Source organism: Stegostoma tigrinum, chromosome 5 (genome assembly GCF_030684315.1).
Source record: "Stegostoma tigrinum isolate sSteTig4 chromosome 5, sSteTig4.hap1, whole genome shotgun sequence".
Classification (NCBI taxonomy): Eukaryota; Metazoa; Chordata; class Chondrichthyes; order Orectolobiformes; family Stegostomatidae; genus Stegostoma; species Stegostoma tigrinum.
This window is the reverse complement of record NC_081358.1, coordinates 106,315,218-106,340,411: the sequence shown is the minus strand read 5'-3', so window position 1 is coordinate 106,340,411 and position 25,194 is coordinate 106,315,218. Positions and strand designations below refer to the sequence as shown.

The 25,194-nt window shown below is 41.8% G+C and overlaps 1 protein-coding gene across 1 annotated transcript in view; it reads left to right on the top strand.

Annotated features, from left to right (window-relative positions):
- Window positions 1–25,194, top strand: part of col22a1 (collagen, type XXII, alpha 1) — a 291,389-nt gene that overhangs the window by 41,594 nt on the left and 224,601 nt on the right. The window contains exon 3 of the mRNA XM_048529285.2: window positions 264–830. Coding sequence (XP_048385242.1) covers window positions 264–830 — 567 coding nt within the window. The remainder of the gene's footprint in view (window positions 1–263; window positions 831–25,194) is intronic.

Sequence of the window (25,194 nt, the reverse complement as noted above, 5' to 3'; positions counted from 1 at the left end):
ATACTACAGTCTGATGAGGGCAGGCTTCAGAGGAAGGCTGGAACTGCATATAATAACAGCTTTCAAATGTGTCGTACATCACTTCAAGTGAATCTCCTCTCAAAACGAGCACAAAGGAGCGAAGTGAAAGAGCTCAGCTTTCCTTTATCTTTCTGACATCCACTGTTTCAAGGCAGCATGTTGCGCTGAAATGCTTTGGGGATCAGTACTGCTGTTTTTCAGTGTGCACCATGTATTACCCACTGACTCTGCTTCATTTACAGGCTGCAAGAATGTCCACTATGACCTGGTCTTTCTGCTGGACACTTCCTACAGCGTGGGCAAGGAGAACTTTGAAAAAGTCAGGCAGTGGGTGGCCAACTTGGCAGGGACGTTTGATATTGGTCCAGATAAGACGAGAGTAGGGGTCGTAAGCTACAGTGACAAGCCTCACACAGAATTCACCTTAGGCACTTATCAGAACATAGAAGATATCCAGCAGGCTGCAGCAAGCATCAGGTACCGCCGAGGAAATACTGTAACTGGAGAGGCCATTGGCTATGTCACCTTGAACAGCTTCTCACAGCAAGCTGGCGGGAGACCCAATGACCCAAATATTCAGAAAGTGGCAATTCTTTTGACAGATGGCAGAAGTCAGGATGAAGTGTTGCCGAATGCCACATTGGCTCACTCTGCTGGCATCAGGCTGTTTGCTGTGGGTGTTGGTGATGCCCTTAAAGAAGAACTAGAGGAGATTGCCTCAGAACCCAAATCAGCTCACATGTTCCATGTTACTGACTTCAATGCCATAGACAAGATCCGAGGAGTATTGCGACAAAGGCTATGTCAAAGTAAGTGCTTACTGTTTGTCATATGGTGAAACCTGTTGGGAAAGAAGGTGTTACCTGGCTATTATGAAAAGCAGTTTAAATTCTTTTAATGTGTTAAGCTTCACGTGCCTGTGAACATTTGTTCTGCCATTTTAAACCAATGTTACTGCAACTACCCATGATTAAAAACAGCAATGTCAGAAGCCATTGCCCGAGCCCGTAAAACACCACATGATTGGGTAAGCAAGTGTTATTTTGGCACAGATTGTCAAATTGAGTCAATAATATGTGTGATTTTGTTGACCTTTTCTCAAGATTGGGTCTGAATTAAGTCTTAGCGGTGAGATGAGGAGTCAAATAGACGTTCCATTGCATTTTGCTCTGCTTTGGTTTTTGCAAGCTGTCAGCCGACGGGTGAGACTCCTTTGCGATGGCCAGGTACGTGGGAGTAATGTGAATTCAGCGTGACAGCAGTAGAATGAGAGAATGCTCCACTTTGATCTAAAAGAACTCCATAATGACTCGTTGTTCTGTGGAAACCCCAAAGGGCATCTTGGCATCTGGAGAAACCACCACATTCCTTTCCTCGTGGAAAGAAAACAAAAGTTTTTCAGAGACTTAACAGGTCTGACAGCATCTATGGAGAGAAAGTAAGATTAATATTTTGAGCCCAGTGACCGTTCTTCAGAACTGTTGGCAGATGCCACCAGACCTTCTGAGTTCCTCAGAAAATTTCTGCATTTTGTTTCAGATCTTCAGCATCCACAATACTTTGTTTCGCTTTAGCCATTTTTCCACAGAAGTTGCCAAGCTGGCATATCATACCTCCGATTGCATATTGAAGTAGCTTTCCACTTGGTTTGGGCAGCTGTGCACAACTGCCACTTAAAACCCTCCCTGAAATGTAAATCAGCCCATAAATTGGGTGCTCGAAATCTCCGCTGGAATCTCCTCAGCTGATCTTTCATGTGCCAGCTGAAATATACAGTGCAGGCAATTGAAAATCCCTTCATATGTGCTTTAGATGGTCTGCAACTTAAATCAAACATTGATAACTGGAAATTATAAATGAGTAGAAGCTTATTATCAGTGTTTGTTTAATTTGACAAGCTGAATTGCCTGAGTATCTGTGGATTTGAGAGGATGCCCAATAAGCACATGAAGTACAAATGACTGGAGGGACATGGTGATAGAATTAACTGATTTGGGTAGCAAGAGGTTATTGTGAAGTATGAACATGGTCTTAGACCATTTTGCTTGTTTCTATGCTATAACTTCAATACAATGTCCATCTGATAACCATCATATCAAGTTGTTAGACAGCCCCATTATGCCCATCTTTCTCCAAAGAAAGGATTCAATTCTCAGACTGGTGAATTATTTGTTTGCATTATTGTTCAATATTGATAGGGCATTTGTGTGAAAATTAGCCCATTTCATTTGTTGATGCTGTACAATTTTAATCTGCAACTCTTCAAACTATATGAAGATGAAGATTTTTTTTTGTACTGGATTTGATTTTGCTTTCATGAGTTGACCAGGTATGGATCCTGAAGCCTGGGATTAACTTTCACAGGATATTCCTTTGTGGCTACTCCCACTCTGGCTCTGTCACTTTGCCATAAGGCGGAGTGGAGGGAAAACTGACATAAGCAGGATTCATGCAGAAAGTATCTCCCAGTTATAGCAGCAGATCAGTTGAAACCCTGAAGCAATTAACCTCTGTGATTTTAATGCCTTTGGGTTGGGTTGGTTCTCAGAATGAGGCTTCAGTGGTGAACATATTAATGTCCTCACACTACTGAATTAGCAACTTACCAAAAAAAGAAGTATCATCGTGTCTAGCCCAGGAATAAGTGAGGTGATCCGTAATATTTCTGCCAATGGTTTATTTTAAGAGCTGCACACGCAAAGGGAAACTAATGACAGTTCTTTCCATTTTCACTGGATGAAAACATCTAATTATTCATGAAACTACCAAATGACTTGAAAGAAGTAATTAAAGAGCACCATTTTCATCTCCAGGGCAATAGCAAAGGCAGACCAACTATGAATCATTTTTGACTGAATGATGTCATGCACATGGCATCTGCCATTCTCACAATCCTGTGTTTTCATGTGGATTATCCATTCACCAGGTATTTTTCATAAGAAGAATATGGATTTGACTAAAGTATTTTGATCAAAACCGTGCCCCTTTCATTAATGGGTAAACTACTGAGACTGTGAGTATTCCAAATCCTCAGTTCTAATATGGTGTAGTAGAATGGTTACGCTGCATATCTTTGTATGATCCTAATATTGACCACTGTAAACCATAGGTCTGTGCCACTGTCTTGTTGTTGCTTAGACAACGCCTGAAAGCTGAGAATTTAAGAATGTCGAAAGAAAGAAAGAATGTGACACTAGCCTGCATCTGTTAATTTCATTGTTTTCGTCTGGTCTGGAGCTGCCTAGGAAACAACATGTTAGTAAAACTTTTACAACATTATAAACATAGTTAATCACATTATGAATAGGAAATAATTCAAAAAACATTTTCAGTTTAGAAGACCATCTGGCCCACACTGTCTCTTTTGAAGTGCAATCTTATACCATTTGGGAGTGTTACAGTGGCCCAGCAGCTAGCCCTGCTGTTTCACAGCATCAGGGACCCAAGTTCAATTCTACCCTCGGGCAACTGTCTGTGTGGAGTTTACATGTTATCTTTGTGTCTGCGTGGGCTTTCTCCAAGTGCTCCGGTTTCCTCCCATAGTCCGCAGATGTGCAGGGAAGGTGGATTGGCCATGCTAAATTGCCCACAATGTGCAGGCTAGGTGAATTAGCCATCAGAAATGTAAGGCTATAGGATAGGAGGGTTGGAATATAAAAGCAGCGATGTGCTTCTGAGGCTTTATAAAGCTCTAGTTAGGCCCCATTTAGAATACTGTGTCCAATTTTGGGCCCCACACCTCATACTAGCCCTGGAGCGTGTCCAGCGGAGATTCACATGGATGATCCCTGGAATGGTAGGTTTAAAGTGTGATGAACGGCTAAGGATCCTGGGATTGTATTCATTAGAGTTTAGAAGGTTGAGGGGAGATCAAATAGAAACGTACAAGATAATGTATGGCTTAGACGGGGTGGACGCTAGGAAGTTGTTTCCGTTAGGCGGGGAGACTAGGACCCGTGGGCACAGCCTTAAAATTAGAGGGGGTTAATTTAAAACAGAAATGAGACGACATTTCTTCAGCCAGAGAGTGGTGGGCCTGTGGAATTCATTGCCACAGAGTGCAGTGGAGGCCGGGATGTTAGATGCCTTCAAGGCAGAGATTGACAAATTCTTGATCTCAGAAGGAATCAAGGGCTACAGGGAGAGTGCAGGGAAGTGGTGTTGAAATGCCCATCAGCCATGATTTCAATGGTGGAGTGGACTTGATGGGCCAAATGGCCTTACTTCCACTCCTATGTCTTATGGTCTTATGGTCTTGGGATTGGCAGGGGGGAGGTTTGGATCTGGGTGGGATGCTCTTCAGAGAGTCAGCATGGACTCAATGGACCAAATGGCCTACTTCCAGGGATTTGATGATTCTTTCCCATGCTGTCTGCAGTTATGCTTCTTATTATCCCTTAAAATGATTTAAAAAGTGAATTAACCGGCTTGATTACTCCATTCTCTAGTAGCTTCCTGTGTAACGTCTGATCTCTTACTTCACTTTTTCAGTGACCAGTTTCAATTGATGACCACTCATAAATGACTCCTTAATCAGAAGCAATGGGTTTCCTTATTCACTTTGTCAAACTTCCATTTTAATTTAAAAAATACACCCCTTCCATTGATTTACTTTCCAATATTGCTGAACCAGTGAAGCTTATTCATGTTTCATAAGTCTGCCTTCTCATCCATAGCGTTTTGATTCGGTTCTGAGATATGAGTGCGATGGGCAAGGTCATAATTATTGCCCACCTCCATTGTCCTGATTTTGCTTTAAGTGATGCAGACCTTGTTATAATACAGATGCCACGATGGCCTTCCACAGGGATTTCCAGTAAATGAAAACCAAAAGAACTGTGGATGTTGTAATTTAGAAACAAAAACAGAAATTGCTGGAAAAGCTCAGCAGGTCTGGCAGCATCTGCGGAGGGAAATCAGTTTTAATGTTTTGGGTCAAGTCACCCTTCCTCAGAACTGTTCTGGCCACCTTTACAGATTTACAGCACCTGCAGTTCTTTCGGTTTAGATTTGGAAACTCTTAATTTGGCTTTGCGTATTTTCTTTGGTATCTAGATTTGTCTCTTTAAGAGAGAGAGGGATATGCTTCATTAAACGTTATGGCATCAGAACTAATGATTTTCCTCCTTTATAAGCAGCCAGGAGCTAAGATGATTTGCTGATTTAAGCCCTTCTATTCTAATGTTTGGTTATGGGGGCTGCAGGGAAGGTGTTGGTGGTAAAGAGGTGAGAGAAGATAGAGTTAACAAGGTGTAGAGCTGGATGAACACAGCAGGCCAAGCAGCATCAGAGGAGCAGGAAAGCTGACGTTTCAGGTCTGGACGCTTCTTCAGAAACCCAGAAGATAACTGGTTATACAAATTTTCCAAGGTTGTTGAAGCTACAAATTTGGGCACACTAAATGGAATTTGAAAATTGACTCCTGACTGTAAAAGTATTACTTATGCTTTTAAAACAAACAAAAAATTGACTCAAGATATATTAAGTAAGCTGAATATCTGGACTTGGTAATCTTTACGTTGTGAATGACTGCTTACTAATTTAGTGCTGAGTGCTATAGGCTTCATGTCTGTCAGCAGTTAAAGGCACAGACATTACTGAGCTGCACTGATTAGAATGGACAATGTTTCATGAGTGATTTCAAGGTATGTTCATGCATGTGTGAGATTGGCAGAGACCACTGAAGCGAACAGTAATTGCAGATGAGTGGACAAAGCTACATTCCAACTGAACTCAGCCAAACTTGTTTTTTTTAGGGAAAGTCACTTCTGAAATTCGACAACTGGATTCTGACAGATAACTGCAGCATTTTCAAAGCTGCCAAAATTTCCTGTTCAAATTCCTGAACATTTCAAATATTCAGTGACCTTCTATGAAAATAAAACTGTTCATTTAGCCTTCCTTGTCTTCTACGAATATATTTAATAGAATCCCCACAGTATGGAAACAGGCCCTTCAGCCCAACAAGCCCACACCAATGCTCGAAGTATCCCACCCAGACCCCACCAGGCAATTCACCTGGCCTGCACATAGATACAGGAAAAACATGCAAACTCGACACAGACATTCACCCAAGGGTGTAATTAAACTCAGGTCCCTGATGCTTTGAGGCAGCAGTGCTAACCACTGAGCCACCATGCCACCCATGTTTGAAAGGGAAAAGAGCAGGGCTGAGAATTTTTGCTACTGAATTATCATTTAATCAATACACACCATACTGCCACTAGCCATCAATCTATGCTATTCAACTATTGGGCATTAGAATGACAGGACTTCGTAATATAATGAATTTCTAGACTAAGTGCGAATCGGAATGAGTTTGATGATTGACTCTCACCACAAGGCCAAGAGAGTTTTGTTGCTCCATCTTACCTCACTGCATTAATTGGCAGTTCAGTCCTTACCACATGCGATATCCACCACATCTTACTAACGTGGCATTCTTGCAACAACTTGCCACTCACTAGAAATCCTGGAATTGAATGGCGCTCAAAATTTCCATCAGCACCATCTTTAAAAGTCCTTTGTGCACATTGTCAATGCGGAGCTGCTTTGCACTGTTCCCAACATTTGCCCAGACATGACAAACAGGTAGAAGTTAATCCACTGTTTTACGGGCCTTCATTGGATGTTAATGGATTGGAAATGTACCATGATTGGAAATGTACCAAGGCTGACACATGTCTGATGCCAATGTCTATGAATGTGAAATGCATGTGGCTGCCGCCTCTGGAGTGACCCCAAAATGTTGTCATCTGGTGCCCAGTGCAGTTTTTTGGATCAAGCAGCAAGTCCACTTTGTCAAGAACCTGCTCTGGTTTCCCATATCGAGTTTTCCTGGTGGCTGCTTTGTATGGCAGGTCAAGTAAGATTGCAACGCCCCTGTCAGTTTTTAAGTAACACCCAGGGTCACTTAGGAACTCGACACCACCTCGAAAGTATCTTTGATGACAAACAGTGCTTTTTACAGTCTCAGTGTGGAAAGACCCATGGTAGAGAGTAGCATTGCCAGAACACATGAGTGGGCAGAAGTGGGACAACTAACAGTTTGAGGATCATGTGGGAAGGCTATATCATCTTGGGGTTGCGGTGAATATCTCCATGCATATGGAACATATGACAAAGGATGAATTCCTTGCACCCCTACCCTCCATCCCACTTTTTCACTTCAAATTGTGAAAAAATACATATGTCACTGTTGACTGACTGCAGAGATCAATAATGTTGTGGTATGGGCAGTGTTAAATTCAAATCAGTTTGTCTGTTTAGAAGGCCAATTCGCCAATCACTTGGTTATTCATTGGACTAGCCATGCAAATACTGTGGTACAAGACCAGCTCAAAGGCTAGCAATCCTGCAGTGAATAACTCACTTGCTGACTTTGCAAATCTTATATACTATCTACAAGAGACACACTAGGAGTAGGATGGAATATTCCCTGCTAGCATGGATAAGTGCAGCATCAACAACACAAGAAAATTTAAACCACACTGGACGAAGCCTCTCTGATGAAGGGTCTAGGCCCGAAACGTCAGCTTTTGTGCTCCTGAGATGCTGCTGGGCCTGCTGTGTTCATCCAGCCTCACATTTTATTATCTTGGATTCTCCAGCATCTGCAGTTCCCATTATCACTGGACGAAGCAGCCCATTTAATTAATACCACATCCACAAACATCCACCACCAATACTCAGTAACAGCAGTATGTATGATCTGTAAGATACACTGTTGGAATTCATCAATGCTTCTTAGGCAGCACCTTCCAAAACCACAACCACTATCATGAACCTGCAAATTCTTTACTAAATGACCCACTTTCTTGACTTGGAAAAATATCATTTTTTCTTCATTGTGAGTGGGTCAGAACCTTGCAACTCCCTCCTTAATGACATTGTGAGTTGACCTGCATCAAAATGGACGGCAACTGTCCAAGAAGGGAGCTAACTGCTAACTTTGCAAGGGCAACTAGGAAGCGGAGTGCTGGACCAGTCAGCCAAGCCTACACCCTATAAGTGAATAAAGAAAAGCTCAATTGCTCATTTATGACTTTTTTTTTGAAAGGCAGATGGTAACTAAAGTGTTGTGAACAGATGTAATTGTGCTCGATTTTATGCACATGTAGGATGACAACTGTACCAATTTGCAAATACAAAATTGCAGCTATGAACAATGGGATTAAAAAAACTTACAGTGGGGTGATGTGATGTGTATATTTTGTGAGGAAAGTGGAATGTGAAGTTATACACAAAAGAAAGATGTTGAACAAAAAGCTTAAAAGTGTTCAGGTGTAGAATTCCTTTGAAATGTGACAGTATAGAGATATGGCCATAAAATATTTCAATAATATTTTGGGTTTGTATGTCCGGGTTTTGCCAACAGCAAGTGGCAATGGTAAAAGCAAAAGGTTGATTGAAATTAGAGAATATTGATTGATTGATTGATTACTATGTGTACCAGATTACAGCGAAAAACTTTGTTCAGATGCAGTACAGGCAGGTCATATGAAGCAAGGATGTACGGATTAAAGTTTGTAAAAACCTCTGACAGAGGCGTACAGGTTACATTGCACAGGGTGTGCACAAGGCAAGATCAATGTCAGCAAGATGGTAACTTTTACAGATTTAGAATTTACGTTTAAAAGTGTAGAATGGTTATAAGAAATGTTAGAGTTAGGTCTGCTGTAGGAATCCCCCCACGAGCCACACAGTGTCAATGCCATCTTGAATCCAAACAGTGGGCAATTTTGCTAACACTACTACGGAAAGATATTAAAGCTATGGAGGGAATGGAGTGTAGATTCACCAGAATGACAACAGGCTGGAAATCCAGTCAGTTGCTGATCTAATTGAAAGGTCCGAGAAAGTATCAACGACTCAACTTGTGGACCCATTGACAAGGTGCACGACTGTAACTTAGATCATTCCAACTGTACCTTTCTCAGCATTGACCTCTACCATCCAGAAGGACAAGGAAAGTAAACTCATTGGAACAACATTGTTCTGACTTGAATGTATATTATTGTTCCATCTGTCTGTACACTTGAAATCCCTAACAAAAACAGAAATTACTGGAATAAGCACAGCAGGTCTGGCAGCAACTGTGGAGATAAAGCAGAGCTAACTTTTTGGGTCTGATGATCACCATTATTTTCAGGCTGACATTTTTTCAAAAAAAAGTTGTGGTTTCTTAAACTAATTACTTTAATTATTTGAACATACAATTGACAAAGTTTGTATTATTTAAGTTAGTGTTGAATATAATTCTACTTCCTGGCCCTTAATCTTCAATGTTGGATTTAGCATTGGCAAAACTAATTCTAGTGAATGCCAGTGACTAGAGCTCAGGCTGTGGAAGAAGCAAAAGGTCTTTTTTTTTTATGCTAGTTAAAGACAGGTTTCACAATTTAGGAATGGATGCCATGTATGATTTATTGATCACAATTAATAGGCCTTAATGGTTCTATTACTGAACTAATTATAAAGAACTCTGGACAAATGTTTGAAAGACATATGGTTAAATATCCCCACCTAATTTAAGTTTCGTTAGTTTAATAAGTCCAGAGTTAAAAGCTAGTGACAGTAATGGCATAATGCAATTACTTGATTCTTGTAAAAACGATCAGGTTTTCTCATTTAGAGAAGAAAATTGACCATCGTTATGTGGTGTGTCCTATATTTGATGCCATGACCCACATGATTGATTCTTAATTTCCCTCTGAAATAACCTAACAAGAATTTTAGTTGGTTAAAAACATGTATAAATGATGGCCTTGCCTGTCGTGCCCATATTCTACGAATTAATAAAATATGAATTTACGATTCTACAAACAAATGAAGTTGGTTATCAGATTTGGGTTCCTTCAAATGTTTCTTCATCCTCTTCCCTTGAAGGAGTCAATTTATGCTGTATCATCATCCATGGAACAGCCTCAAACAAGGAATCATTCTTAATGAGGCCTTACATTAGGTGTCAATAGAGCTTGGAGAGTTCCATGACTGAACCCAATCTTGTTCCTGCATAATTTCTGCACACATACAAATTCTAGCAAAAATCAATCATCATCAGTTGTCAGGATCACTCAAATCCTGGGAAGGAAAGCCAGTGATGGAGTGCTAACTTCAGCTGATCGCTTCATTTCAATTGATTAACAACAAACTTTATATATGTCTCCCTCTCTCCTTTGGATTACATGAATTAAAACATGAATTTTGGGCCCCACATCTCAGGAAAGACATACTAGCCCTGGAGCGTGTCCAGCAGAGATTCACATGGATGATCCCTGGAATGGTAGGTTTAACGTATGATGAACGGCTAAGGATCCTGAGATTGTACTCATTAGAGTTCAGAAGGTTGAGGGGAGATCTCATAGAAACTTACAAGATAATGTATGGTTTAGAAGGGGTGGACGCTAGGAAGTTATTTCCATTAGGCGGGCAGACTAGGACCCGTGAGCACAGCCTTAAAATTAGAGGGGTTAAATTTAACACTGAAATGAGACGACATTTCTTCAGCGAGAGAGTGGTGGGCTTGTGGAATTCATTGCCGCAGAATGCAGTGGAGGCTGGGACGTTGGATGCCTTCAAGGCAGAGATTGTCAAATTCTTGATCTCAGAAGGAATCAAGGGCTACGGGGAGAGTGCAGGGAAGTGGTGTTGAAATGCCCATCAGCCATGATTTAAATGGCGGAGTGGACTTGATGGGCTGAATGGCCTTACTTCCACTCCTATGTCTTATGGCCTTATGGTCTAAATCACTATACAAGGTGGAAAATATAGAACACAGAACTCAGAGCATAGAACAGTACAGCACAAAAACTGTGTGCAATTCTAAACTAATTCCATCTGTCTGCAAATGGTCCGTAAACCTCTATTCCCCATCAGTTTATGTGTTTGACTAAATGCTTCATAGATGTTGCTATCATATCTGCTTCTGCCACCCCCCCCCCCTCCCCCGCCCCGGTAGAACATATCAGGAAACTACCATGCTCTGTTGTTAAAAACTTGGCTCACACATCTCCTTTAAACTCTCCCCTCTCCTCCCAATTTAAACTTATGCCCCTTATGATTTGATAATTCCAGCTTGGAAAAAAGACTCCAAATATCCAATCTATCCAAGCCTCTCAATTTTCTATACTTCTATCAGCTCACACCTCAGTCTCTGATGTACTAGTGCAAACAATCCAAGTTTTTCCAAGCTCTCCATATAGCTAACACACTCCAATCAACACAGCATCCTAGCACACCATCCAAAGCCTCCACATCCTTCATATATTGTGACAACGACAACTGCACACAACACTTCAAGTGTAGCCGAACTAAAGTTTTATACAACTACAGCATTACTTGACAATTTTTAGGTTCAGTAACCCAACTAATGAAGGCAAGCATGTTGAATGCCTTCCTTACCACCAATTCCATTTGTGTTTCCACTTTCATGGAGCTATGGACTTTACCCTAAAATTCGTCTCTACGTCAATGCTCCTGAGGGCCCTACCATTTACTATATCATTTCCTCTTGCATTTTGCCTTCCAAATGCATTAACTCATCCCTGTCCAGATAAAACTTTATCTGCTATTTCTCCATCTAACTTTTCAACTGATCTGTATCCTGCTGCATTCTTTGATAACCTTCCTCATATTCCACAATTCCTTCAATGGTCACATTGCCTGCAAACTTGTAAATCAGAGAAAGTAAGCTTTCTTTCACATCCATATATTGCATATATATACATATGGTGTGTGTGTGTGTGTTCGCGCACGTGTCCACGTATATATACCCGTACAACACAGGTCCTATCACTGATCAGTACAGAATACCACTGGTCACAGAATAACACCCCTCAAAGCCAATTTTGTATCTAACATACCAACTTACCATGGATACCATATGATTTAATCTTCTCAATCAGCCTACCCTGAGGGACTTCATTAAATCCTTTGATAAAGTTCATGTAGACAATATCCACTGCCCTACTCTCAATCATCTTCATCACTTGCTCAAAAATCTCAGTCAGATTTGTGAGACAACACCTTCCCTGCACAACGTTATCCTTAATACGTCTATTCTTTTCAAACGTGAGTAAACCCTGTTCCTCAGAATCTTCTCAATAATTTCCCCATCTCTGATGTAACACTCACTGGCTTCTCATTTCCTGGATTATCCCTGCTGCCGTTCTCATACAGAGGAATAATATTGGCTATTCTCCAATCTTCTGTGACCTTACCATGACTAAAGAGTTTACAAAGATGTATGTTAAGGCCCCAGAAACGCCTCCTTCATGAATAGATTCTGGAACTTATTCACTTTAATGTTTTTCAACATAGATGCCAAGCAAGAAAAATAATTTAGAATGGCCAATGCAGGACAGACGAAAGATAGGATCAGATTAAACAAAATTGCACAGGTGGTCTGGAATGAGGCATCTGAATACAATAAGGGTGTTAAGTAAGGAGGATGAATTTTAAGTGTGTGAGAGATTCTCTGACAATGGGGCAGGGAGAAAAAACCAATGGGTGGAATCTTCCCAGCCCTTGAAATGACATGGCCATGGTGAGAAAAGTTGGGAAAATCAAAAGAGGTGTCCAGCAAGGAACCTCTTGACATCAAGAGCAAAAAATTCCATTTTGAGCTTCATAGCACTCTTACAGCACATCTATTCTTCTGTACTTCAATGCTGTAATTTGGCACTCCTCATTGCGTTGTTACTGCAAGGAAATGGTACACAGCTCATGGTTTTAACCAGGGTGCACTTAATGGACCCTTGCTTGCACTCTTAGTGCCCACTCATTATGTGCCTGCCATGCTTGCAGCAGCCCTGTTTTACCTGGCCTTCCCTTTTTTGACTTTGTCCCCTCAGCCAGAGTTAACAGGCTCACAGTGCTTTCACCTTATCTTACCATACCTTTTAGAGGAGTGACAAAATTAGGCAGCTTGCGTGATTGTCAGCAGTCATCAGTGAACTTAGCAAACATGATGCTGGAGGGCACTTTGCTACATCAATCTAACGTCTACACCAGGAGCCAACCACACAACCCACTAAATGCACTGCATATGCATAAAAAAAAGACCATGTCTCAAAAGTGTAAGGGCAATGCTAAGGGCAAGCCAAGGAAGATACCCTTCAGGCAGGGGCAGTAAGTCAAGGGCACCATCCAATATCAGCCCAGCGACTCAAGCATAGTCAGTCAATCAGGTTATAGTTGGGATCCTCTCCTGGCAGGGGATAAGGAGCAGAATTTCAGGCACCACAGCATCTATCTCATCTCTTTCTGCCTTACTACGGGCTCTATTTTCCTGGACTAAGTCAAAGAGAGTGATTGAGTAAGATGAAAGAGATTGGCACTTGTATTCGCGCTGGTGCAATAAGCTAATGAGATGTCTGCAGTGAGTGAGTAGGCAACACAGAGGCTATTCAGGATTAGTAGCCTGGGGCTAGATTGAGAGCAAGAGAGGAAGACGTTGCATGTGATGGTAAGCATGATGGAGGTGTGGGTCGTAGCAGAGATAGAGTGACAATGAGATAACTCATACAGGATGATGACACTGATCCTGATCATTGACCTACTTGCAGCATTGCTGGCCATTCCTCTGCAGGGTAGAGGTTGCATTGGCCCAAGCAGCAAACACAGAACAAACTTATGTTGTGTCTTATGCCAGTATTGAGGGAACTAAATGGCCCTCCACTACACCATTCATCCTCTAGGACCTCAAATCCCTGTCTACAAAGTAAGACACAAATACCCCTTATATGTCATATCTGGAAAAATATCATAAACCACGCAGGAAGCTCTGGACTGAAACTTCTTGACTGAGCACACAAAAGTGTTTTAAATACAGCACCGTTGTTTGAAAACCCAGAATATCATGCCATTGGTCAGTATTTCTGGCCACTGTGACTGGGAGCATCAGGCTAGCATTGGGTGAGTATGGTTTCCATAGGAATGCGGTACATAGTTAATGAGGCGGGTTTGGGACAATGGCAAGAGAAAACTCACTGGATGCCTTCCATGAAATTCAATAAAAATGGCATGGCCAATTTCAGGTATGATTCAGCCTAATAATCTCCAGACAAAAAAGTAAAGGACTTAGATAGAGATTTATGGCTAGAAAGGATTGCCATGCAAGTGTGCAGGGAGAATGTTTACTGATTAGAAGATTAATGAAAGAGATCTTAAAGTCAATTATCTGCAGTCAGTAATTAGAGAGGGAATGAGCCAAGCACATCTAGATTTTCTGAAGAATAGTGGAAGTAACACCAACAAAAAGAATACTTGTGAAGCCAGTGAAATAATGATGGAATAGTTAAGGGTTTTAAAAATGGAAGGAGAAAAATATGCACATTGCAAATACAAATGGAATAAAGCAAACTGGACAAGAACTTGATGTAAAATGTTCAGTTCAGGATTAAAGACGATATTATCATTACGTAGCACAATATCCAATCTAAGAGAACAGTCTAAGTAGCTAATGGAGTTAGAATCAAGAGTATGTAGAGATCAAAGTTTAGTACTTAGATACTGTTGTCAAGGAAGAAGCAGAGTTCTTTTCTGAAACACAGACCTCTGAGAGACCTAAATTTATTATCTTGTTTTTGTGTGTCACATGGCATCTTCTTGATCAGTTAAATATCCCATTATAACTTCTGTAATGTTGTGGAACACTTCTGTTATGCTATGACCTTCAATACAATTCAAATTACTTTTGTCACCAAACAGAGAAACTCACTGTCACACTGAAAGTAGTCCAAGCACATCATTTAGAAACTACATCAAATGGTTTCCGTTGAAGAGTCACTGTCTGACACTAACATGATTGATTGGGGTGCCCCTCAGGGTTCTGCAATGAGATCATTACAGTTCCCACACCATATTAATGGGCAGCAACATGTCTGTACTGCACAAAACTTACTTTCATCTGCCTCCGAAGCAGTTCCACTCCAACCATGAGCATATCAAAAGAACGGGAAAGGTTTTAACAGGTTCAGAATATAAATAAAGAATGATAAAAAGAATATTCAGTGAGTGAGAACGCCACCTACTCCTATCTGAACTTGTAGGAACATTCAGATATAGGAACACAAATAGATTAAGCTCCTCAATCAAAAACTGGCAAGTGATCAGACTGATGTGTATCTTAAATTCAGTTACTGGCCTTGATTCTGAATTCCTTTTCCGGCCTGAAAATGGAGAGATGCCATTAAAGAAAACTGAACTGTGAACTCTTGTAGTATCAGAGATAATGGGAACTGCAGATGCTGGAGAATTCCAAGATAATAAAATGTGAGGCTGGATGAACACAGCAGGCCAAGCAGCACCTCAGGAGCACAAAAGCTGACGTTTCGGGCCTAGACCCTTCATCAGAGAGGGAGATGGGGTGAGGGTTCTGGAATAAATAGGGAGAGAGGGGGAGGCAGCAGACCGAAGATGGAGAGAAAAGAAGATAGGTGGAGAGGAGAGTATAGGTGGGGAGGTAGGGAGGGGATAGGTCAGTCCAGGGAAGACGTCCATCCCCTATTCCCAATTCCTCCGCCTCCACCGCATCTGCTCCCACGATAAGACATTCCACTCCCGCACATCCCAGATGTCCAAGTTCTTCAAGGACCGCAACTTTCCCCCCACAGTGATCGGGAACGCCCTTGACCACGTCTCCCGTATTTCCCGCAACACATCCCTCACACCCCGCCCCCGCCACAACTGCCCAAAGAGGATCCCCCTCGTTCTCACACACCACCCCACCAACCTCCGGATACAACGCATCATCCTCCGACACTTCCGCCATCTACAATCCGACCCCACCACCCAAGACATTTTTCCATCCCCACCCCTGTCTGCTTTCCGGAGAGACCACTCTCTCCGTGACTCCCTTGTTCGCTCCACACTGCCCTCCAACCCCACCACACCCGGCACCTTCCCCTGCAACCGCAGGAAATGCTACACTTGCCCCCACACCTCCTCCCTCACCCCCATCCCAGGCCCCAAGATGACATTCCACATTAAGCAGAGGTTCACCTGCACATCTGCCAATGTGGTATACTGCATCCACTGTACCCAGTGTGGCTTCCTCTACATTGGGGAAACCAAGCGGAGGCTTGGGGACCGCTTTGCAGAACACCTCTGCTCAGTTCGCAACAAACAACTGCACCTCCCAGTCGCAAACCATTTCCACTCCCCCTCCCATTCTTTAGATGACATGTCCATCATGGGCCTCCTGCAGTGCCACAATGATGCCACCCGAAGGTTGCAGGAACAGCAACTCATATTCCGCCTGGGAACCCTGCAGCCTAATGGTATCAATGTGGACTTCACCAGTTTCAAAATCTTCCCTTCCCCCACCGCATCCCTAAACCAGCCCAGTTCGTCCCCTCCCCCCACAGCACCACACAACCAGCCCAGCTCTTCCCCACCACCCACTGCATCCCAAAACCAGTCCAACCTGTCTCTGCCTCCCTAACCTGTTCTTCCTCTCACCCATCCCTTCCTCCCACACCAAGCCGCACCCCCATCTACCTACTAACCTCATCCCACCTCCTTGACCTGTCCGTCTTCCCTGGACTGACCTACCCCCTCCCTACCTCCCCACCTATACTCTCCTCTCCACCTATCTTCTTTTCTCTCCATCTTCGGTCCGCCTCCCCCTCTCTCCCTATTTATTCCAGAACCCTCACCCCATCCCCCTCTCTGATGAAGCGTCTAGGCCCGAAACGTCAGCTTTTGTGCTCCTGAGGTGCTGCTTGGCCTGCTGTGTTCATCCAGCCTCAAATTTTATTATCTTGTGAACTCTTGTAGGTTGTGTAGCAGATTGTGGACTGTTTGAAAGAAAGGCTGTTCTGGGTGGAAGGCATGTCTGTGTTTTACCCTTCAGGGAATACACAAGGAAGAAATTTTTAAAACAATGCACTGCAATCCCTGGTGTCCACGTGGAGTGCTGGCCTCATTATGTGCGAAATTGTGATTCGGGTTGCACTGTACTGAACTGTGCTGTGAAGGGACCCCATTGAGGGTTTCCATTTAGACAATCTTGCATGCTCTGACTGCTGAAAGCAAGTTGCTCGCAAAGTCACTGTTAGAAACTGGACAATCCCCTTTCAGCCAATTGCACACCCAAGAAGCTGCAAATAGCTACACAACTGCCAAAGGCACCAATACTTAAATTAATATGTGACAGCTGCACTGTTTCACAACCTATTCATCAAAGACAAGCTAGAATCTGATTTTTTATTTACTTTTACTTCTTGCAGTCATTGCTAAACTGTGTATTTGTGGCACATTTTGCAATGTTTTTAGTTGCGCATAAACTCCTGCTTTCTTTAACTCAAGAATTTGGTATATAAACAACATCCATGGGGTCAGGGATCCTTAGATTCATGGAATCACATGATAAGAAGAGGCCCTTTGGCCCATTGAGTCTGTACCGCCAAACATAGACTATTCCGGACACTTGTAACACTTTCACTTGCCAGGCTCACGCCCTGAACATTGTGACACTTCAAGTGCTCACCCAAGTACTTTTTAAAGGTCGTGTGGTTTCCCACCTCAACTACCCTCCCAGACAGTGCATTCATCTTTGGGTAAAGAAAAAGGTTTTCTGCAAACCCCTCTAAATACCCTACCTGCCACTTCAAAATTCTGCCCCAGGCTATTGACCCTTCTACTAAGGGGAACAGCCATTTTCTGTTCACTCTTCCATGTCCCTTGTAATCTTATATGACTCAATCTGTCCATCTACAGCCATTTCTGCTCCAAAGAAAGCATTTCCAGGTTATCCATCCTCTCCTCGTACCTGAAAAGCTCCATCTCAGGCAACATCCAGGTAAATCTCCTTTGCAATCCCTCCAGTGCAATTACATGCTTCCTACAGTGTGGTGACCAAAACAGCTCATAGTATTCCACCTGTGACTTAACCAAAGTTCAAGACAACTCCAACATTGTCTGTCTACTCTTGTCATCAGTTCCAGGACTGATAAAGGCAAATGTCCCAAATGCTTTCCTAAACATTTCTAGTTGCCCCCTTTAGAACTAAGTGACTGAGCGGCTTGTGATGTCGTATCAGAAATCATTTTATGGTCAATCATGTTGGTGTCTTTATGGGTGAGGCTACAGAAAAATCTTCTGATAAACATTATTGGTTGTGCTTTTACTCCAACATTGCAGCTTTGTGGTCACTTTTAACAACATATACAACTTTTTTTTTAATTTCAAGGTATTTAAAAGCCAAATTTAAAGTCTCATTCTAACATGATGGGGTAGTAACTCAGGTCTGATCTATTATATATCCATCATACATGCCAATAATTCTCATTTCTATTGCATTTAATCTTGCTCCCCATCAAAAATGAAAGATTATACTCTTAGTATCAACATTATTATTTTATGTAAAACTTCCTTTCTTTTTCATCTGGATAGCAATTGAAGAGAAAATAATTTTACATTATTACTTCCATCTTAAACTAATTGATATTTGTTATATTAGTGTACATTGCCATTAAGTATACATGGGGGAGAAGAGCACTGGAATACATTGAGACTAAGAATGGGATGTGGAAAAGAAGCGAGAGGCAGGAGAATTACAGTGATATGGACAGGACGGTGTGAAGTATGGCTGGCTTATAGGGATGGTTAAGAGAGCAGCAAAATCAGAAAGTAAAGGAAGTTACAATTAAATACATTTTTCACCCCCAGGGTGTTGAGATTAATAACTTTTGATGATGTTTACAATGAAACTGCAACACTGATCCAACCTATCCCCAGGCAAGATTCTCCAATTTGTTATGATTCTGGATGGAATGGTGACAAATGGTTATGTTCCTGGGTGAGGACAAACAAACTATTTCTGCTCCTTTGCACAACCTCACTTTCTTGGTTGTTCATGAAAGCATAATTTAAGAATACCAAGTTGACCAAAGCTGGTGGAATTTTCTGAGGTGCTGACCAAGTGCTTGGATGGGGGTAATGCAGCTGATGTTGTTTATATGGATTTCATCAAGGCCTTGACAAGGTCCTAGATAGGGAAAGTAATAAAGAAGGTAAAAGCTCATGGGATCCCAAGTAAATTGACAAGGTGGATCCAAAAATGGCTTGATAGGAGAGTGAGGGTCGTGGTAGAAAGCTGTTTGACCAATTGGAGTCTGGCATGCAATGGCATACCAAAGGGATCAGTGCTTTATCCCTGATTGTTTGGAATAGTCAAAAAGAATGTAGATGTGAATGTGGGAAGGATGATATGTAAGTTTACAGATGATTAAAAGATTAGCCGGTTGGTTGACAGTGAGGAGGAAGGTGATAGCTTACATGAAGATATAAATGGATTGGTTAAATGGACAGATCAGTGGCAGATGCAATATTACCCTTGTAAATGTGGGGTGATGCACTTTGGAAGAAGGAACAAGACAAGCAAGTACTCAATAAATGGCAAGACACTAGGAGGCTAAGCAGAACAGAAGGATCTTGGGTGCTTGTTCACAGATCCTTGAAGGTGCCAGGACAGGTTATTAGGTTAGTGTTACCGAAACCTAAGAATGAATAAAGCAGTGATAGAAATATCACAGGTCTTAAAGTGTTGCACCTTTGATAGCTATTTTTGAAATTAGAAGGTGACAATGCTGTTTCTACAGCAAGGTTTGTCCACTGAGAAACATATAAAGTCCTCACACCACCCTATCAAATATTTCGTAAATCATTACAGAAACTTCAAAAAGTGTTCCTTAAAAAGATATGAACAAAACTTTGAGTAACCAGTGATAATATGTTTATTGCCTTTATATTAGCATATAGCCATTTTTTATGAAAACTGTTTTGCAGTTTTTAACCTAACTCAAAGAGCGTCATTATATGTCTACTTTTTCACTGTCAGAAGAACAAGAGAGAAGTCATTCTAATTCATTTAACAACGGTTCATAGTTAACACAGTTGTGGATAACCTCTACACAACAGAGGTTGTGTATCTCAAGTAATATCCTGGCTCGTAGCAATGAAGGTTCATTAGTGGCTTAGATTTGTGGCATGCATTTTGAGAGAAAAATATCAGAAATAAAGCCTTGAAAATATAAGAACACATATCCTTTGAATAAATAATCCATATTTGAAACAATTCCAATTGAAACTTCAACAACGAAATTTGGAAAATGAAGTTGTTGATAAAGCTCAGCAATCCAGCAGCATCTGTGAAGAAAAACCAGAGTTGACATTTCGATCCAGAGACCATTCCTCAGAACTGATGGTAGCTCGGTAAGTGTCGGGTAAAATGCAGAAAATTGGGCGTGGAGAAGGAGTAAGCGGTAAATGATAGGTTAGGATAGAGCCCAAACAGAGAGAATAACAGTTGTACAGACAAAGGAGTTGATAACAATCTGGCTAGGAGAGTGAATGTGGACTCTTTGTGACTAACAATAGGTAGGGTGTAGTGGCAGGCTATGTGATAACAAGGCCTGGTATGTGGGGTGGAGGTCCTAGGACATGGCAGCGTTCAGGCCCTAAAGTTATTGAACTCAATATTGAGTCCGGAGGGCTGCAGGGTCCCCAAGTGGAAAATGAGATGCTGTTCTTCCAGTTTGTATGGAGCTTCACTGGAACACTGCAGTCAGCCTGAGACTGAGATGTTGGCCAGGGAAAAGGGTGGTGTGTTAAAGTGGCAGGGAACTGGAAGCTCAGGATTTTTTTTTACAGGTAGAATGTAAACATTCTGCGAAGCGGTCACCCAGTATACACTTCGTTTCCCCAGCATAGAGGGGACCACATTATAAGCAGCGAATACAGTAGACTAGACTGTGGGAAGTGCAGGTGAAGTGTTGTTTCATCTAGTAGCTATGTTTGGGCCCTTGGAGAGTGGGGAGGGAGGATGTAAATGGGCACATGTTGCACCTTTGGCGGTTGCAGGGAAAAGTGCCATGGGACTGTGGGGGTGTTAGGGGGTAGTGTTGAACATGAAGGAAGAGTGGGCCAGGCTGTCCCGGAGGGAACGGTCCCTATGGAAGGCAGACAAAGGAGGGGAGGAGAATGGTCTGGTGGTGGCATAAATGGCTGCTAATGATCGATAATTCAAGTTACTCTTTATTTGTTCACAGGATGTGGGCATAGCAGGCTGGGCCAGCATTTATTATCCATCCTGAATTTCCAAAAGTGAAGTTAAGCATCAAATCCATTGCTGTTGGTCTGGATTCATAATTTGGCCAGACCAAAGGGTGGCAGATTTCCTTCCCTGAAGGACATCATGAACCAGATTTTTGTTTAACAGCAATAGTTACATGATTGACATTAGCCCAACTCTTTATTCCATGTTTGATCAAATTCACACTTCAACATCTGACATCAGCTGTGGTGGGATTTGAGCCCATAATCCAGAACATTAGCCTGGTTTTCTGGATTATTTGTCCAATGGCATTGTCACAACATGCATGTGTATGTTACTGGCACGGTCTGGCATTTATTGCCCATCCCTTATTGCCCTCAAATTGAATACCATGATAAACTGATCCAGGGTATACTGAAAAGACCAATTCTGTGGATCTGGAGTTATATATAGGGCAGACCAGGAAAGGATGACAACTTTGAATGAGATGGGTTGTTACATAGTCAATATTAAGCCAGCTTTTAATTACAGATTTTGCCTTTCCAGCCATGGTGGGATTCAAAAAATTACACCAGAATGTTAGATATCAGGACTTCTTGATTACAAGGGAGGCAGTGATATATTGGTATTGGTGATCTAGCCAATAATACCCACATCTCAGAAATGAATTTCAAAAATATTCATATTGTTGCTTTATATCACAAAATTTTAAAATTCCTCCTTCAATGTGAAGAAACAAGATAGATGAAAAAAATAGTGTACCAATACCATTTTGAGTCGGGCATTATAGAAAAGGTAAAACAAGTTCAGAGTTTTGGAGGATTGTGCAACATTTGGAAATGTGATGATGAGCCTTGATTCAAACGTTCTTTTGATACTGTAAGATTGTGCAGGAGTACGGGGAGAGGTTGGTGTACATAATGAAGGGAAGATTATGCAAAGGATAAATCTTCTCAAAGATGTTTAAATCATGGAATAATTTGGAAAATTGTCTTCCACATTTCAGTTGAAAATCTCATGGCATACTTCCTTTCAATGATGTCAAATCAGCTTCCAATCAGATAATAACAATTAACACTGTTCAAGTCAACCATATCAAGACAGACAGACACACACACATATATATGTAAATGAATAAATGAAAACACCGCTTTTCTGCCTCTAATGAAGGACTAACAGACATTTATTTTTATCAATCTAGTGTCCCCTTAAGAGAAAACTTACAAAATAGTAACTGTCAAATGAAGTCATGATCAAAGTAACTGAAGCAAGACATATGCTATGAGCCCAGACAACAAGATACTGATGACAGATGTTTTTACCAAATTATCGCACTTGCATTCCTGCCTAAAGACATCATAACGTCTACACTTGAGGGGACAGTAAGTAAATTAATAGGAGGAAAGCAACTGCACCTCCCAGTCACGAACCATTTCAACTCCCCCTCCCATTCTTTAGATGACATGTCCATCATGGGCCTCCTGCAGTGCCACAATGATGCCACCCAAAGGTTGCAGGGACAGCAACTCATATTCCGCTTGGGAACCCTGCAGCCCAATGGTATCCATGTGGATTTCACCAGCTTCAAAATCTCCCCTTCTCCCACCGCATCCCAAAACTAGCCCAGCTCGTCCCCTCCCCCCACTGCATCCCAAAACCAGCCCAGCTTGTCCCCGCCTCCCTAACCTGTTCTTCCTCTCACATATCCCCTCCTCCCACCTCAAGCCGCACCTCCATTTCCTACCTACTAACCTCATCCCACCTCCTTGACCTGTCCATCCTCTCTGGACTGGCCTATCCCCTCCCTACCTCCCCACCCATACTCTTCTCTCCACCTATCTTCTTTTCTCTCCATCTTCAGCCCGCCTCCCCCTCTCTCCCTATTTATTCCAGAACCCTCACCCCATCCCCCTCTCTGATGAAGAGTCTAGGCCTGAAACGTCAGCTTTTCTGCTCCTGAGATGCTGCTGGGCCTGCTGTGTTCATCCAGCCCCACACTTTGTTATCTTGGATTCTCCAGCATCTGCAGTTCCCATAATCTCTGACTACATTACATGGCTCCCTGTTTGTGAATTGGTTCAAGGTAATTCTTGTCTCCAAAGCCAAATAACTACTGGTAGTTTTTTTTTAATAGAAGAGGATATATTGATATATGATATAACAAAACGTAAGTTGAAAGTGCCAACTTTTTAGTGAATAATGGTGGAATTTTATACTCCTCAAGGACAAGGGACTGATACAGCTGTGGAATGGTAGGTGAGAGTAGGTTAACATTTTGGAATCTGAAACCTTCCACCCCCAAAGGCACCCACTATTGTTGGAAGCAGGGAGTGGACGACTCTAACTGCTATCAAAATGTTGTTCAGTTATTTATTATGCATCCTGAATTTCCAAAAATGAAGTTAAGCATCAAATCCATTGCTATTGGTCTGGGTTCGCAAATAGGCCAGACCAAAGGATGGCAGATTTCCTTCCCTGAAGGACATCATTGAACCAGATTTTTATGTTAATAGAGTTTCATGGTTTAAACTTTAAAGAATGAAGAAAACCTTATAAGTACCTTTCATGACCACTCAATATCTCAAAGGTCAATATAGGCCCCACTTTTGAAGTGTGTTCATTTCGCAATGGTGGCAGCCAATTTGTGCAAGTACTCACAAACAGCAATTTGACAATTACCAGATTACCAGATGATCTGGATTGACAAATAAGTATTTGCCAGAATACCTAGGATAATTGTCCTGCTAAAATAGGTCTTTTTTGCAGTGCTAGTAATACTCCACAACTCTATTTCCCTGCAATGCTTCCTCTGTAAGCATCCACCCAATTTCCTTTTGAAAGTTCCTTTTGATCCGTCTACCATTACTCTTTCAGACTGTGCCTTTCAGAGTATGAAGTATTAAAAGGTACAGTACAAACTAAGTAGTTAAGTTGAAGCACCACTGTAGATGGTTGTGGAACGTCTAATAATTACTGCTGCGCTGCTCTGGCTCGACAACTTTCCAGCCTTCTGAATTTGTTTGGTGTTGGAAATGTTGGATCATTGAATTTATCTTTTAGAACAGAAGATGAGACAATGTTTCAGAGATAGTTCGAACTGCAAATGCTGGGGAATCTGAGATAACAAGGTGTAGAGCTGGATGAGCGCAGCAAGCAGCATCAGAGGAGCAGGAAGGCTGACATTTCGGGCCTAGACCCTCCTTCAGAAAAGGGTCTCTTCAAGAACAGCTTTTTCCCTGCTGTTATTAGACTGCTGAATGGGCCTCTCTAAGTTTAAATGTAATGCTGATTTTGCTTTTGTGCACCTCCTGTGCAACCATAACCTTGAATGCCTCACTCTGTCTAAACCCCCGATGAACTGTATGTCCTTACATATTGTGATCTCCCTGTACTGCTCGCAAAACAAAACTTTTCCCTGTACCAAGGTATTTGTGACTGCAATAAATGAAATGAAATCAAATCAAATCAGTATTCCTTGGTTTCGTAAAGGAGGATGGATTATTGGAATATCGCAGTGCCACTTACTGAAGTAATATCAAAATAAATAACATGTTGGCCCCAATTGTTGTGGCTGTAATGAAGGTCAACTGCCTTATCCTGTCAATATTCCACTGAAAGTGCTAACAAATTTGGGTATACGTGTATACGCACAATAATGCAAAAATCCAGAAGTTGCTGTCACTGAATCAATATTCCTTCCAGATCCTCCCAGAGTGCACGGCTAAAGCATTTGGTCAATTGATGATAAATTCAACTTTTATGTTGTTAATTTTTATATAGAAACCGTTGAAAAATGTGGTACCCCGTTAAATGACTGGGTTTGAATATCGTAATTAATGCTAGATGCTTTTACCAATCCAATAGAGGCTAATTCACATTTCTCCACAATAATAAAAACTCATACTTTGAACATTTTATTTTCTGAAAGCTTGTTTTTATTGATACTTTAGCTTCTTTCTTAATCCATTCACAAACAGTGATTGGTGATAATGGGAACTGCAGATGCTGGAGAATCCAAGATAATAAAATGTGAGGCTGGATGAACACAGCAGGCCCAGCACCATCTCAGGAGCAAAAAAGCTGACGTTTCAGGCCTAGACCCTTCATCAGAG